Genomic DNA, 15,942 nt, shown 5'->3' on the forward strand with positions numbered 1-15,942 from the left:
TGTGACCACAAGCCGGGGAATGCCGTCGGCCACGGGGACTTGGAAGAGGCAAGGAAGGATTCTTCTCTGAAGCCTCCAGAGGGAGTGGGGCCCTGCAGACATCTTGATTTTAGACTTCTGACCTCCAGAATTGTGAAAGAATAAGTTTCTTTTGTTTTTAGCCCACCTGGTTTGTGATAATTCATCACGGTACCCATAGAAAGCTAATAATATATACGACAAGGTTGAAGCTTGGACTTAAGAGATCTGGGACCCCATTCCTGGCCAGCGCAACCTGTGTCTCCATTGCCTCTGAAATTTTTCAAGTGGCCAGCGTTCATTCCTTTATTAGAAGAGTGGACTGTACAGGGCTCTGGTGACCTAGAGGGTCCATGACAGATCTCTAGGGAGCTAGAGTCCTTTAGCTCCATGTGGCACTAGCTGTCTTGTCACCATCTCTTGCCTCACCTACTTCAATAATATCAATTGCTTTTCCCGCTTCTGCTCTATCCCCTCTTCAATCTCTTTTCCACGTCGTATCTGGAGTAATCTTAAAAACAACGAGAGCAACAGGGGTGCCTGGGTGGCTCAGTGGGTTAAAGCCTCTGCCTTCGGCTCAGGCCATGATCCCAGGGTCCTGGGATTGAGCCCCACATCGGGCTCTCTGCTCAGCAGGGAGCCTGCTTCCTCCTCTCTCTCTCTGCCTGCCTCTCTGCCTACTTGTGATCTGCCTCTCTGTCAAGTAAATAAATAAAATCTTAAAAAACAACAACAACAGTAACAAACAAACAAACAAAAGGCAAACAAGTCATCAGGCCACTTCTCCACCCTCCACTGTCCAATAGCCTCCCATTCACTGGAATAAAATCAAAACTCCTTACAAGTCTACAATGCCCTGCTACCTGATGGACCATGTTTTGTACCCTCTGTCTTCTGTCTCTCCACTCCAGCCACAGAGGCTTCCTTGCTACTTCTCCAACATGCTGAGCACTCCTTTCCTAGGAGTGCATTTCCGTCTGGAACACTCTGGAACACTCTGCCCTCAGACAGCCCCCTGGCTCACCCTCTCACTTCATTCTCAGACATCCCTTGATCAGAAAGGATTTCTCAGTGGGTTAAGCCGCTGCCTTCGGCTCAGGTCATGATCTCAGGGTCCTGGGATCGAGTCCCGCATTGGGCTCTCTGCTCAGCAAGGAGTCTGCTTCCTCCTCTCTCTCTCTGCCTGCCTCTCTGCCTACTTGTGATCTCTCTCTGTCAAATAAATAAATAAAATCTTAAAAAAAAAAAAAAGAAAGGATTTCTCGGCTGCTGTCACTTTTCATTCCTTTCTTATGTTTTATTGTTCCTTATGGCATCGATCTCTAGACCACCTAGTAAGGATCTGTTAGTTTATTAGGTTATTGTCTGTCTTCCCCATTAGACGGTAAGTTCCATGAAGGCCGGGCCTTCTGTCTGTTTTATCCAACAATGTGTGGAATAGCACGTAGCAGGTGCTCAATAAATTCATTGCTCAGTGAATGAAGAAATGCATGAGTGAATGGAGGAAGGTAGGGTCCATGTAACCATATCTTGTTTCCTAGAGAAGTCAGAATCTGTGTATTTAGGTGAAATTCTACCAAATATGAACAAAAAAAAATTGGCTGGCTAAAAAAAAAAAACCATAAAAAAAAAACAACCAAAAAACACCACACACACACACAACCCCACCCAAAAACATCCAAGGGCTACCAGTTTGAGACCCCTGCTCTAGGGAACTGGGAGCAATGGGAACTGTGTTCCCTTATCCTCAGGTGGGGCAGCCCCTCCAGGAATCCAGTGTTTCTTTGGGATCCACCAGCCCTTGCATCTCCAGGCTCGGCCCCATGAGGTCCTGTTTGTTGTTACAGAGCAAAGTCACCCAGAGCCCTTCGTTCAAAAGGCAGGATGTGGGCTGCAAGCCACCAGCTCCTCCGTTCAAAGGAAATCTGCTTCAGCAGCAATGTCTCCCGGGATGTTTTCCCAAGCGTCCCTGGTTGACGAAGGGGCCTCTTCAAGGACTAATAATAGACAGGCACGTCCAATTTCCAAAACATGTCAACCTTAGAAGTGAATGCTATTTTTTCTTCCTTACCTTTGAATTACTATGCGGCAGAGGGACATTCTATTGTCACAGCCATTGCTCTCCACATGCAGCCCAATAATGACTTACCACTCGGTAGCTTCCAGGCGACATCGTCATGGTGGGACCTGAGCTTCATTAGGCAGAAGTTCAGTGTAGCTGGTTCACCTCCACCCTGCTCCCCTTCATGCCTTTATCATCAATATGCTTTGCACTTAGGCTGACCTAACCTCCATTCAATGGAGTATGACTTTAGGTGTGTATCTTCATCGCTCTGAGCCTCACCGTCCTTACCCATCAGGAAATTCGGGACTTACACAGAGGTGTTGTTGCAAGGACTCAGCAGGACGATGCAAGTACACAGGACACCTGTCTAGCAGTTGATGATTCCTATTACTGCATACCTACAGGACACAGTGAGCCAGAAGAGGCAATGTCCCTGAAGCTTTCATTCACTCACTTATTCACATAATCACTTACTCATTCAACTAATGTTTCCTGAACTTTGAGGAGGGGTCGGGCATGGAGCTTGGCTCTGATGGCACAATGGTGAGCAGTGTCTGCTCTCAGAACCTAGGTCTAGTGAAGGAGTGCATAGCCTAATGCAGTGCCATGTTCCCAGAGGAACGTAGTTCCCATGGGGAGGGGGACGGATGTTGACACACTGCATAGACAGAGCCCTAAATCACACTGCAATATCTACTTATGTAGACAATTACCATTTTTTGGTTGCCTTTCCATCCTTCGGATTCCACCCCAGGAGAGCGTCCCACTCGGATGTTGGTGTGTCTCTAGCATCTCTCGTATATTCGTTAATCTGTCTTTAACAAATAAAAGAAGGCTTCAGATGCAGATGTTTTGGGCAGGTGGCAGCATCTGGAGAAATTTTACTACTACTGTAGATATCTTTTCCTATTCAAACTCAGAAACCAGACAGACTTTCTTTTTCTTTTTCTTTTCTTTCAGATGGTGCACAAATATGACCAGGATTTGTGAAGATGGGTCCTCATCCGCCCCGTCTTACAGTTGAGGAAAGTGAGTCTCTTTGGGGAGGGGATGGACAGAAGGTACAGAGTTCAATTCTAAACGGTTGGGCAAGCAAAGCCAGGAATTGCTTCTCTCTCTCTATCGATATATAAAATAAGATTGCTCCTCCCCTACCTCTGCAGTACGTGTGTGCGTATGTGTGTGTAAGTGTGTGGAGCCACAGGCCTTTCCGAATGAGTGACAGCGGGAGCCCATCCCTCCCAGAGACGCGTGCAGAATGACCAATGGAATGGATGCGGGGTGGTTGGGTACCAGTCTCTGCAGAGGCCGGGTGGAATCCATCGCGCCCACCCTTGCCACCCTCCCCGCCCCCTAGTCCCCGTCGGTCCTTCCGCTCCGGGCTCCCCCGCGGGTCACACCCCAGGTGCTCACCCCCTTAATGTAACCCCGGGCCCCAGGAGCGGGTAGGGGGCGAGGCTCAGGTCTGACGATCGCAGGCTGCAGTCCCCGCGCCGCAACGCTGCGGCTCTGAACACTTCGCTAGCAGGCCGGCAGCCTCGGGGCGCCAATATGTAAAGCAGCTGGCGGCGCTGGGCGGGGCCTGGGCGCGATGCAAATGAAGGAGGCGGGCCCTGCCCGGGGCTCCGCCTCCCTCCCCCGCAGCTGGGGCCAGCGGTGCCAAGCGCAGCTGGACGAGCGGCGGCAGCTGGGCGAGTGACAGCCCCAGCTCCGCGCGCCGCGGCGGCCAGAGCCGGCGCAGGGGAAGCGCCTGCGGCCCCGGGCGGCAGCGGCGGCCGCCTCCTCGCGCGCTTCCCGGGCCCGCACCCCGCGGTCCCGCGGCCCCGGGGCCGACACCTTTCGGCTCCCGCTCCCCGCGCGCAAGATGGCTGACCCGGCTGCGGGGCCGCCGCCGAGCGAGGGCGAGGAGAGCACCGTGCGCTTCGCCCGCAAAGGCGCCCTCCGGCAGAAGAACGTGCACGAGGTGAAGAACCACAAATTCACCGCCCGCTTCTTCAAGCAGCCCACCTTCTGCAGCCACTGCACCGACTTCATCTGGTGAGAGCGCGCCGGCGCAGGGCACCTTTCCGGGGCCCCGAGGGCAGCGCCGCGCGCCGAGCCCCCTCTCTGCGCCCCCGAGGCGGGGGACGAGCGCCGGCCGACCCCGCGTCCCCCTGCTCCCCGCTCCGGACGCCCGGCTGCACAGCCTGCGGCTTCCTGCTCCCCGGCCCCAGACGGCCGGCCGCGCGGGGCGCCTCCTTCCCGCTCTCCTCCCGGCCGCCTCGGGAGCGCCCCGGGGCCGCGGCGCGGGCCGGTTCTCCTCCTGCCGGGAGCATGGGGTGGCTGTGTCCCTTCCCGGGAGGGCAGCGCCTCGAGTGCCCGCTCGCCCGGGGTTCCCCGTCTCCCCGCCTCCTTCCGGACTCGCGGTGCCCGCACCCCCTCCCCTCCTTTCCGGGGGCAGCGCCCTGGGTGTCCTCTCCATCTCCCTGCGGGCGTGGGGCAACCTTTCCTCCCCTTCCGTGTCTCCCGCCGTGGCGCCCTGGGTCCTCTCTTACTGCGCTTCCCTGCGGGCCAGGGTTCCCCTTGGCACTGCTCCGTTTCCCCCTCTCATCACTGCGGGCACTTTTCGCCCCCAGCTCTCACCCCGTCCCTCTAGGCTTGGGGAGCCTTCTGTCTCTTCCCAGCTCCCCGGGAAACACCACCGCCGCAGGGTCTCTCTCATCCTCCCTCTGGATGCGTCTTTAACTCTTCTCTTTCCCCGAAGGTACTCGGGCATCTCTGTGGGCACATCTCCCGCCTGCTACCTCCCCCGCCCCCCACCGACTCCCCGCGACGGAAACGCTCCCCCCCATCCCGCCACCTGGTGGTCGTAGCCTCCTTTTTCCTGCCTTTTGAGGGGAGGTGGAGGTTACAGCAGACCTCCCAGCTGCCCCTTCCCCCAAAGGCGGAAGACTCTTGGGCACCCGCCTGTGGCTAGGAGGTTGCACCTGGGGTAGAGGGGCCGGGAAGGGGGGTGATGTGGGGAAACTGGCTGGTGGCTGGGCCCCTCCGGCTACCTGACGTGCCTCTTTCTGTCTTTGCAGGGGCTTCGGGAAGCAGGGATTCCAGTGCCAAGGTAGGCTGTGGAGCTCTGGGAATGACCTTTCTGGGAAGGGATGGTGAAAAAGACTTTCTAGAAGTGACTGAATTAGGCAGAGAGCGAAGGAATCACATTTGTCAGAGTGACCTACCAAGCTGGGAGAGCACCACCACACAAAGGCCCTTTGAAGGGGTGTGCGTATATGGGGGTAGTGATGCGCCATCCGGGAAAGGTGGGTGGAGCCAGAGGCCCTACCTGCCAAGGAAGGGCATGCACCCTTCCTTCCTTCCCAGCAGCAGAAGAGTCAAATCCTGTCTCCCAAGCCTATCCTGCTTGGCCAGTCTTGCTTCTGGAGGACGCGCGCCCAGGGGTCACTTTTGGGAGGACCCCTCCTCAATTCCTTCGTACTTACCTTTCCTCATCGCACAGAGTAAGGGTCTGCTTCCTCCCCTGCTTCACAGAAGTCTCCACAGGTGGCTGCTGTGTCTGCATATGGTGCATCCCCTTGAAAGGGGACTGTGGTTGTCCCCCGGGCCTCCTCCCTCTCTGCAAGAGGTCTTTCCAGATGGGGTGCCTCTCAGATGCTAGTTTAAATTTGCCTTTTCTAGCTTCTGGCTGCATCTAGGAAGGACTCCAAGTGATTGGCTACCTGGGTCCTCACACCTGCTTTGAGATCCTTGACCCCAGCCAGAGAGGTCCAACCTAGTGGTGACTTAAACATGTGTAAGGTGGCCTTGGCCAGCTCTGGTCGCCACTCTCCAGGGTCAGATTACCTGTGGACTTAGGCTGTCAAACATTTTTTGAATTTGATGTCAACATTTAGAACTGGGAGATTTTACATAGATACCTGCATTTCCAGCTTCAAGTTTGCAGAGATTTGGTCCCACTTTCTTGTTGCAGCAATCTTTCGGAGCTATTTTCATAGCCAGGGCATGCACTCACCCTTTCATCCCAGTCCTCAACCGGGCCTGCTTCCCTCCGATCTGGCTCCTGTAGGCATTTGAGTTTGCAGCTTCAGTCCTGGAGAGTTTGTTTGTTTGTTTGTTTTCTCCCCAATTTTTGGCAAGGTGTGGTTGAGTTTGGTGGAAAATGTCTCATTTCTGGGGTGTGTCGTAGGCGCACGTGTGCTGTCCTGGGCTGCTGGGTCTGATCAGGAGAAGAAAGCAATAAGTGTTCAAGAGTCAGAGACGTGACTTAGCTGGGTCTGTTTTGGTGTAGCATTCCCCCCTCCTGGGAGAAGTCAAATGATCCCTGGTGGGTGTGGGTGGCATTGTCGGCTGCACAGGATGCTTGCTGTGTGGCACTGCTGTCTTCTGAGACTTGTGGCGGGTTCCCTCCCTCACCTGCGATCCAGGAAGGACTTAGCCCATCCAGTAAACCCTGAAGACCAGCCTCTCTTACCCAGATGGGGAGGAGCCACAGGCTTGCGCTCTGCACCTGAGGACTTGAACCTGAAGGATCATTAACATACACTGTTACATTAGTTTCAGGTCTGCCCAAATCCCTTGAAAGTGGCAACAGCTTAGAACCCCGTTGCAAACAGTTGGATTGTTCCTAGATACCAGTGGTGTCTTCATGCTGGAATGTATAGATGTTCTCTGAGGTTACCTTTCACTTTCATGAATCAGTTTCTGTCTCTGTCGCTTGCTGGGGTCAGGGGTGAGTTTGAACATTTTTGCTGCTGCTTTCCTTCCCTCCTGCTCAGCACTTACTCTTGCCTGGGCATTCAGGCACTCTGGAATGTGTAGGTGATGGCAGGAGATCCTGTTTTTCAAAGCCTGGAAAGTGGTAGGAATTTTCTGGTGTAGTGAGAGTACAGCAGAATTAAAGTTTTTAATCAAATTTAAGCAACATTAGAGGTAGTACTTTTTTTTTTTTAATCCCCTTTCTTTATCTTCTCTCCCTGAGAGGCAGTGTGGGGTAGCAGACATCTGTACAAGCCAGGGGTAGGTCACTGTGGGTTTGAATCCTGGCTTTGAGACTTCCCAGCCATCCTGGTTAGCTCAGATTCCTTGTCCATAAAATGGGCCTAGTAACAATACCTACTTAAAAAAGTTGCTGAGTGGGATCACCTGGATGGCTCAGTCAGTTAAAGGTTTGACTCTTGGTTTCAACTCAGGCCGTGATCTAAGGGTGATGAGATCGAGCCCCCATGTCGGACTCCATGCTGGGGTATGGAGGCCACTTAAGATTCTCTCTCTTCTCCCTTTAACCCTCCCCTGCCACGTGTACGTGTACTCTCACTGTGCCCAAAATAAATAAATAAATCTTTAAAAAAAGTGCACCTGATTAAAATGGGATCCACATTTCACAGAGAATAGGTAAGGTTATGTTCTCCCACCTCCATCAGTGGTCCAGAGCCCAGGGTCTTAGTTCCTTTCAGTTTTCTGCTCCACCATGCAGGAGTGACCCTTACCTCATGGTCCGAGAAGGATGCTAGACTATCCGGGCAGCACATCACATTTCTGGCAGCGGGAAGGGGGAAAGGGTAAAAGAAAGGCCAAGGCCACATGCTCCCTGTCACTTCTGGAAGTTGCTGCAAGATATTTCTGCCTAGACGCCAGGAGCTACAACTTAATCACGCACCCGCCCCTTGCTACACAGGGGTGCGTGGACCCTGTAATGTTAATTTCAGGTAACCATGTTCCTGGCTACAAGTTAGGGTGTGTGTGCGTGTGTGGGGGGGGTGTTTCATTTGAAGTAGAAGAGGAGGAGTACTTGGGTGGTGAAGTCCATTGATCATTAGACTCTTGATTTCAGCTCAGGTCATGATCTCTGGGTCATAGGATCGAGGCCTGTGATCAGCTTATGCTCAGTGTGCGGTCTGCTTAAGACTCTCTCTCTCCCTGGCCCTCTGCCCCTCCCCTCTGCACTCGGGTGCACTCTCTCTCAAATAAATCTTACAGAAAAAAAGTTGAAAGGGAGAGGGGACATAGTCTGTGCCATCCTCGGGGAGGAGGTCCATAGGATGATTCTAAGGCAGGGAACACCTCCAGCCTCCTTTGTGTTGTCATGGGGATTGGGGAGGCAAGGATGGGTTGAGGGAGAAAGACGGGAAGTCTATCAGCCCTGGGGAACCAGGGATTTCTGTGTGCCTAAGAATAGATTTCTTTGCTTTTGTACTGCTAGAGCACAACATTCTAGATTGACTGCCACAGGATTTCTCTCCTTTGGTTACCACTCTATTTTCTAGAAAACCACTCTCTGTGAGGTAGTTTAAGACTGTCTCTGATGGGGCACCTGGGTGGCTCAGTCAGTTGAGCATCTGCCTTCCACTCAGGTCATGGTCTTGGGGTTCTGAGCTGGAGTCTTGCATTCAGCTCTGTGCTCAATGGGGAGTCTAGTTCTTCTTTTCTCTCGCCCCACCCCTGTTTGTCCTGTGTGTCTCTCTCTTTCAAATAAATAAATAAAATCTTTAAAAAAAAGTATTTTTCTGGTGAGGGGCACTGGGGTTGAGGATCCCTATTATGAAATTGACTAAATTCTGGATGAGAAGTAGGACCCCTCAGAGAAGCAAGGCAATCTTTTCTCTATGGTATTCTTTAGAGGACCCTAGAACCTTCCTTCGTGAGTTAGTTGTAATGAAGACAAGCCTTTGGGTGGAATTAGACTTTTTTTTTTTTTAAAGATTTTATTTATTTGACAGACACACAGCGAGAGAGGGAGCACAAGCAGGGGGAGTGGAAAAGGGAGAAGCAGGCTTCCTGCTGAGCAGAGAGCCCGATGTGGGGCTCAATCCCAAGACCCTGGGACCATGACCTGAGCCGAAGGCAGACGCTTAACAACTGAGCCACCCAGGCGTCCCTGGAATTAGACTCTTACCCCAGGAAACTTTTGCAGTTTGGCAGAGAGAAGAACTTTTTCTTTTAAAGGAAGTCAACTTCAGTAGGAATTGGGAGGCAATAAAATCTAGAGATTCAGAATTTAGAGCATGGGGTCGGTGTCCGATAGAACTGCGTTTGAATCTCTACTTTGCCACCTACTTGCCCTGTAAGCTACGGGTAGGTCATCTGTAGTGGTCTCAGTTTCCTGATCTGTAAAATGGGAGCTATTAGTACCTAACTATCTCATAGGGTTATGGTGAGCACCAAAGTGTGAGAGACATATCCACAGTCAGTATCCGTGACTCTAAGTGAGATGATCATTATTACTTGATTCATGGTAGGAAACTGTCAAAGTGTGACAGAGTTCATTTTGGAAGTCGTTGAATGACTAGGCTGCTTTCGTGTATTTAGGCAGGTTTTCCTCTCAGGTGTGTTTCTTCATAGACTTTGGGTAACACCAGTGTGTGCACTGCTCAGCATCTGGGCCCAGCCAGCCAGGCTCGTTCAGATTGTCTTTTCTCACCCTTTCCTTGTGAGAAAGATCTCAACTTCTCAGAGACAGTCTAGAAAAACCCCAGCATACTAGTTTTCTGACTATGAAGCTCTAGCAGGGATGATTATAATGAGTAAACCAGCTCTTCCCTTTCCTGTGTAGATCAGAAAACATGTTTTTTAACTTTTTAATCGAAGGTATTCTTTAATAACCCAAATGTTGAGAGGCCTGGGTGCCTCAGTTGGTTAAGTGTCTGACTCTTTGTTTCAACTCAGGTTATGATCTCAGTGTTGGAAGATCAAGCCGGGCATTGGGCTCTGTGCTGGGCGTGGAGCCTGCTTTAGGGTCTCTCCTTCTCCCTCTGTTCCTCCCCACCCACCCTCTCTCTTTCTCCCCTCTCTAAAAATAAAATGAAATGAAATAAAATAAAATAAATAAAATAAACAAAACAAAACAAAAAACAAACAAAAACCACAATCAAAGCTGTATCCAAAGTTAATTTTATTTTTGGCACAGTTTTTCCTGGCAACTTACAATATATTTCCTGGTTGAACTTTCTCAGTAAAATCATAAAGAGGCAGTCACTAAGTCAGGTTGCAGACTCCTGGAGTTTGCTTCTCTGATTTCATTTTCTTCCCTTCCCAGAAGCAGATCCCAGAGGACTGGGAGTCAAACTCCACTCACCTCTTAGCTGTTTCGGAACGTGTCCTGAGGGTTCTATGTGGATAAAAGGCAGAGGCTTTTTTGACTTGGCATTTGATGTTTTGACTTTTATTTTTTCCACCTGACGTGGGATTTCAGGCCCAAAGTCCCAAATGAAATAAAAATCTTTAGGTGAGTTAATTGCTGGATCTTAAAAAGGAGGGCTGAGGTGTTGGAGAGGCAGCAGTAAATTCCTCTTGCGCTATAAGAGGTCTCAGGGCAAGCTGGAAGCTCTGTCACTGGGCAACAGAATACTTTTCTAAGTAAATACGGAAAATACGACCTTTGGAAATGTAGTGGATAGGAGACACACACGTTCTTATAAACTAATTTTAAAAACATGGTATTTCTGAACACTAGCAATGCTGCCAATGTATTGTCCAGAACCATATACAACACATTTATGGTGTACTTGGGTCAGGAAAGGAGAAAGTAATTGGTCAGAGGATGAACCAAAGGTTTAAAAAACAATGTATACATATTCTTGTTCCTGGAGCCCCTCACCATTCTTTCTTTCTTTTTCTGCCTAGCTTTCTGTTTCTGTCTCTGCTCGTGCTCACACATGTGTATAAATACACTCGTATGTAACTACACTGGTAGGTCCCGGTTTTGAGAATATTCATCTCCTTTTGATGCTTTTCAGCTATAGGTGATTAAATTACCAGGTACAGTTTAAAACCCAGTTAGTTCTGGCTCCGGGCTTTTGACTTTGCAGTCCATTGATTCTTGGGTGGGTAGAGGGGTCAGCTGAAAAGTTCATCCTGTCTGACTGATACATTCAAGACCTTGGTCTCTTATCACTTGTGGCATCTGATTTAGAATCCTAAATTCTTTGACTTGACTCCTCCTATCTCTCTGCTGAAATTGTGTGATGTTATATAGGTAGATTATTGGCCTTTTTATAGAGTATCCGAAATCCATGGTCCTCACATGTGGCATTTGGAGATGTGATGGGTTCTTGAAAATCTGGTAGGACATTTACAGATTTGCTACCCCATCCATCATTCCATAAGTCCGTTCATCCTTCCAGAAAGTATTCGCTCGTTGAGTTCTGTGTGTCAGGAACTATTTTAACGGACGGGGATACACTGCGTGGATGAGATTGAGAAGATCTTATATTCTGGGGCTTCCCAGGTAACAGGGAGCGAAGATATTCTATGAATTGTTGCCCCGGTATTTAAGCACACCCTCAAGACGTGCTTTGGAGGAAATGTGAGGGGTGCTATGAGAGTTTATAAGGGGATGTCACCTTATGCAAGCATTGGGGTGGAGGTGGCAGTTCTTCGATCTTGAGAATCAAACACCGAAAACAAAAGGCAAATAACTTCCCTTCCTCTGAAGTAATTGGAGAAAGTCTGAGTTGCCAGGGAACCAGAGCTAAAAAATTGAGAAGCTGCTCATATCCTGGATAAAGAGTCACAGAAATCTTATCTCTGTGATGTTCCGTAGAGAGGATGAATCTTTCCTTGTGCCGAGGTCCCAAGTGAGATGACTATTTGGTAGGGCTAGATCGTTACTTTAAGGTGGCTTCTCTCTCAGTTCGACGGAGAATTTCATCTCCTCTTAGCTAGTAACTCAGCGAGTGAGCCGGCTTTCTTTTTGTGTGGGGGCTGCGTTTTGAGGTCACCCTTACAGCAGACAAGTCAGTCCATTTCCGAGGTGGAGGAGCCAATCTGTGCCGACGGGTTGAGAGAAAAGACAGAGCGCAGCCTGTCATCTGAGCCGAAAGTCAGTGTTTAGGGGCTCAGGACACTGCCTCGTACATACCTTCCATACCCTCCGTCTGGGGCTGACATTCTACGGCTGTTCCTTCTTGGGCTTAGGCAGTGTTTTCTCTCGTTTGGAAGATCATTTGTAAGTAGTGTCACAGTAAAGCCCTGTTGAATCACATACAGAGAACGACCCTCTGTCATTCCTCTCCTGTCTTTCGGATTTCGTCAAGGAGAAAGTCTCCGTTTGGTTCTAACATGTCTTTAACGCCTCTCTAACACAAATTCAGGCGCTTAGTAAGTGTTCTTTACTTTTTGTTTTTTTTTTAATTTAAAGAATTTTATTTATTTATTTGTCAGAGAGAGAGAGAGAGAGAGAGAGAGTGAGCACTGGCAGACGGAGGCGGAGGGAGGAGCAGGCTCCCTGCCAAGCAAGGAGCCTGATGTGGGACTTGATCCCAGGACGCTAGGATCATGACCTGAGCCGAAGGCAGCTGCTTAACCAACTGAGCCACCCAGGCGTCCCGTGTTCTTTACTTTTTATTATGAAAGGACTAGAGGCGATTTTGAGAATAGAAGGACGTGTTAGTTTCTACCCGTAAACCATCTCCTCCCCTTTCTCCTGCTCTCTCTCTCTGGGCCTCATTTTGTACTGGTTATTTCTTCTTGTGAATAGAGGAGAGTTCATTGTCTTTGCTGGAAATGGTTGATGTTGGAAGAAAAGCTCGATGTAGCAGAGAATTGAAAGACACCATGATGGCAGGCTCTGGCAGGGTTGGGAAGAGACGAGAACTTTTGTTCAGGAGTGTCAACCTGGTAATATTACAGCGGTTATTGTGGGCTGATACCTTTTCATTGTCCTTTGTCCTGCTTGTCTCTGTCTCCTGGAGGTCTGCTTTTCCCTCAGGCCCCAGGCACAAGGTTGCGCTACCTACCGAGTCAAAAGGGGAACTTGCACCTGGACCAGGAGTCTTGGCATTTGCTAAGTAGAAATGGAAATTAACTTAGCTCAACAATAACCACATTCTTCGTGGGGGACAGAGGGCAGAGGGGGAATTCTAGACTCTTTCTTCTTTCATCTTGCCACTGCCCAGTGACCAGACTTTGGGTTTCTGGATACACAGTATAAATTGAATTGAGAGGGCAGGCTCAAAAATCAGACAGACTTGATTTCAAATCCTGCTCTGTCTCCATGACTCTATGACCTTGGGCTGGTGAAACATGATTCTACCATCTGTCCTGTGTATGCACTGACCCACTGATCCATTCAGCTATCCACTCAGCCATTTTTCTGTCCATTATTCATTCATCCATCCATTCATTCACCCAACCATCAACCCCTTCCCCCGTCCATCTAGCTGTCTGTCCATCTGTCCATTCATTGAGTGCCTACCATGGATCAGGCACTGTTTTAGGCACTGGAACCAGAGTGGTGAACCAGATAGAGTCCCTGCCTTCATGGAGTTTCCATTCTGGAAGGAGGAGAACAGCCATTAACAAATACTTTAGAAGAAACACAACGTCTAAGGTCAGGTTGCGATATGCTCTTTGAAGAGAACTAAGATCCTAGCCGTGCCCTTGAAGAGCTTCCTGGTCTTTTGCGGGGAGACCGGCACATGGCGAGTTAGTTCCGGCTCGTCAGGGAGGTGTGGGATGGCATCCTTACTCCTGGGAGGGGTGGAGAAGCTTCCACAGAGGAGGTGACATTTGGGAACAATCTTCCAGCAGGAGTAGGAGTTCCCAGATTGACAGGAGGCTGGGGGCCGGGGAGGGTGTTTCAGGCAGAGGACAGCTCAAGTTGAGACACGGAGGAGAGAACAGGGCTCATGCAGGGAACAGGAAGGAGGGTACGCAAGGGGGCGGTGGTGGCGCTTGGAGCTAACCGTCATCTAGGAGGGCTTGGACCTTGTGAAGGCAGGACAGTGACTAGGAAGCGCTTGTTGTCGTTGTTTTAAGGCGGGATGTGTGAGGGTGAGTGATGTGGCCAAATGTTTGAAAAAGAGGAGCGTGAAGTACATTTGAACCTGTGATTGCCGGGACTCAGATCCCAGAATCCCAGGCTTGTGGGGTTGGAGGGCAGGGACCAGAAACCGAAATGACCATTTAGAAGCAGTGGGGGGGTGTCACCCGAGCACGGAAGGGCCGCTGCTATTTTTCACATCGTAAAAGAGGCATTTGAATTTTCGTGTCAGTCATATCGTTGATTGTTCTATTTTGGGAGGTGGTTACTGGGCTATTTTTACGGTTCTAACAATAGGGATATCTCTCTTCACTGCATCCTGAGGCGGAGAGGGCCATGGAAATGATTTTTCCTCTGAAAGGAATCCTCCCACTCCCTCTCTCTCTGTCTCTGCTGCTGTCACTTATCCAGCACGTGTTAATTGAGCACATGCTGCACGGCGGGGGGGGGGGGCGGCGGCAAAGAATTTGTGCTTTGGAGACAGAAAGGCATTGGTTCATATCTTGGCTTCTCGTTACGGAGCCTTGAGCCTCGGACTTCAACTCCGAACTTTTGTTTCTTTAAAGGGGAAAGGAAGTAATCGGATCTCATTTGTAGGGCACGCGCCAAGTGTTTCCTTAGCACCTTGCCTGACATGCGGGGAGCCCTTGATAAATAACAGCTTTTTCCGTTATTCCTCCGGCTGGGCGCTGTCTGGTCCTGACTCTGTAATTCTGTCGGGGAGGCAAGGGCAGTGCTCCTGAATCAAGGACTTGGTGTAAGAATGGATGTGTTCGCATAGGGAAGGCAGCTGCCTTAGGTGCAACTTACAATGTGTCTGAGCCAGAAACTCTGAGCTGGGGTCAGAGCTGGGAGGGAAACACGGGCGAACAACAGTGTTTCCTGCACAACAGTTCCCTGGCTTTCCATGCTTTAATTCGTGGGAAACCTCCAGAGCTGAATCGAGATCTGTGATGGTCCCATCTGCTGTCTTCATTTGGAAAATGTGTTGATGGCATTTCAACTTTAAATAGATTTCTGACCATTTCACTTTTTCAATTTTGAGTTCCCTTCATCCTCCAGATGGAATGTTTACGTGCTCTTTTGGGTTGAGGAAGAAGCTGCCAAAGAGTGTGGGTGAAGGTTGAGGGTGAAGCCTGCAGGACTGTCTTTTGCCTTGCGATGGTGGGGCTGGTGATTTTTAATGAGCGAGCCCTATTCTGAAGATGTTCTGTCCTTCCCTAAAGGTGGGGGTTATTATTCAGAATTTTGGCAATGGTGCAAAGGGGAATTTTGATAGCTATCTTTTTTTTTTTTTAATATGTGTGTGGCAAAATTTTATGGTTGGGAGTATCGATAATTCTATCTGGGCCAAACAGTGCACTTAACGCAGTAGGATTGATATATAGAGTGGGGAAGGACTTCTTTGTACTTCAGTTAGATATTATCTTTGGATGGCTGGATTTTCTGTTCTTCTCAGGATTAAGTCCAGAATCTCTCTCTCTCTCTCTCTCTCTTTTTTTTTTTTTTTGTTTAAGATTTATTTACTTATTTGAGAGAGAGAGAGAGAGAATGCACAAGCAGGCAGAGGGAGAGGGAGAGAATCTTAAGCAGACTCCATGCTGAGAGTGGAATCCCATTGTGGGACCCAGTCCCATGACCCTGAGATCATGACCTGAACCAAAATCAAGAGTTGGATGCTCAACCGACTGAGCTACCCAGGTGCCCCAAGTCCATAATCTTTTAACATGAGTTATAAATCTTTGTCTGTCCTGGGTCCTCATGAACCTGGCTTATACTTCCCTTTTACTCACTTTTCACTTTTTCGCTGAAGACCCAACTGGTCTTCCTCAATCGCGACCTACTTTTGCCCACCCCAGGGCATTTGCATGTGCTGTGTCTTCAAATTGTTCAAATGCTGTCTTCAAATGCTCTTCTCCCTTCTCTTCCCCAACTTGACTCCTGCTTCTACAGAACTTAAGCTCAGTGTCACTTCTTCAGAGAAGCCTTCCCTGATTTTCCATATCAGGTTCCCCATTGTACAAAACCCTTTGTCAGTTTTACTTTTCATAATTATCTGTTTGAGTGTTTAATCTTTGCCACCAGAGTGTCAGTTTCATCAGACTAGGGGGCC

General features: G+C 49.6%; 1 protein-coding gene across 4 annotated transcripts in view; it reads left to right on the plus strand.

Annotated features, from left to right (window-relative positions):
• The first annotated feature begins 3,710 nt into the window (after window positions 1-3,710).
• Window positions 3,711-15,942, plus strand: part of PRKCB (protein kinase C beta) — a 322,605-nt gene continuing 310,373 nt past the window's right edge. The window contains exons 1-2 of one of the 4 annotated variants that reach the window (XM_045072663.1): window positions 3,711-4,120; window positions 5,146-5,177. In XM_045072663.1, coding sequence (XP_044928598.1) covers window positions 3,948-4,120; window positions 5,146-5,177 — 205 coding nt within the window. In that variant the 5' untranslated portion in view covers window positions 3,711-3,947. The remainder of the gene's footprint in view (window positions 4,121-5,145; window positions 5,178-15,942) is intronic. The other 3 variants (XM_045072664.1, XM_045072662.1, XM_045072661.1) reach the window with 3 other exon arrangements.

The sequence above is a fragment of the Mustela putorius genome, unplaced genomic scaffold, assembly GCF_011764305.1.
Source record: "Mustela putorius furo isolate JIRA1106 unplaced genomic scaffold, ASM1176430v1.1 tig00004041_pilon_pilon_pilon, whole genome shotgun sequence".
Lineage (NCBI taxonomy): Eukaryota > Metazoa > Chordata > Mammalia > Carnivora > Mustelidae > Mustela > Mustela putorius.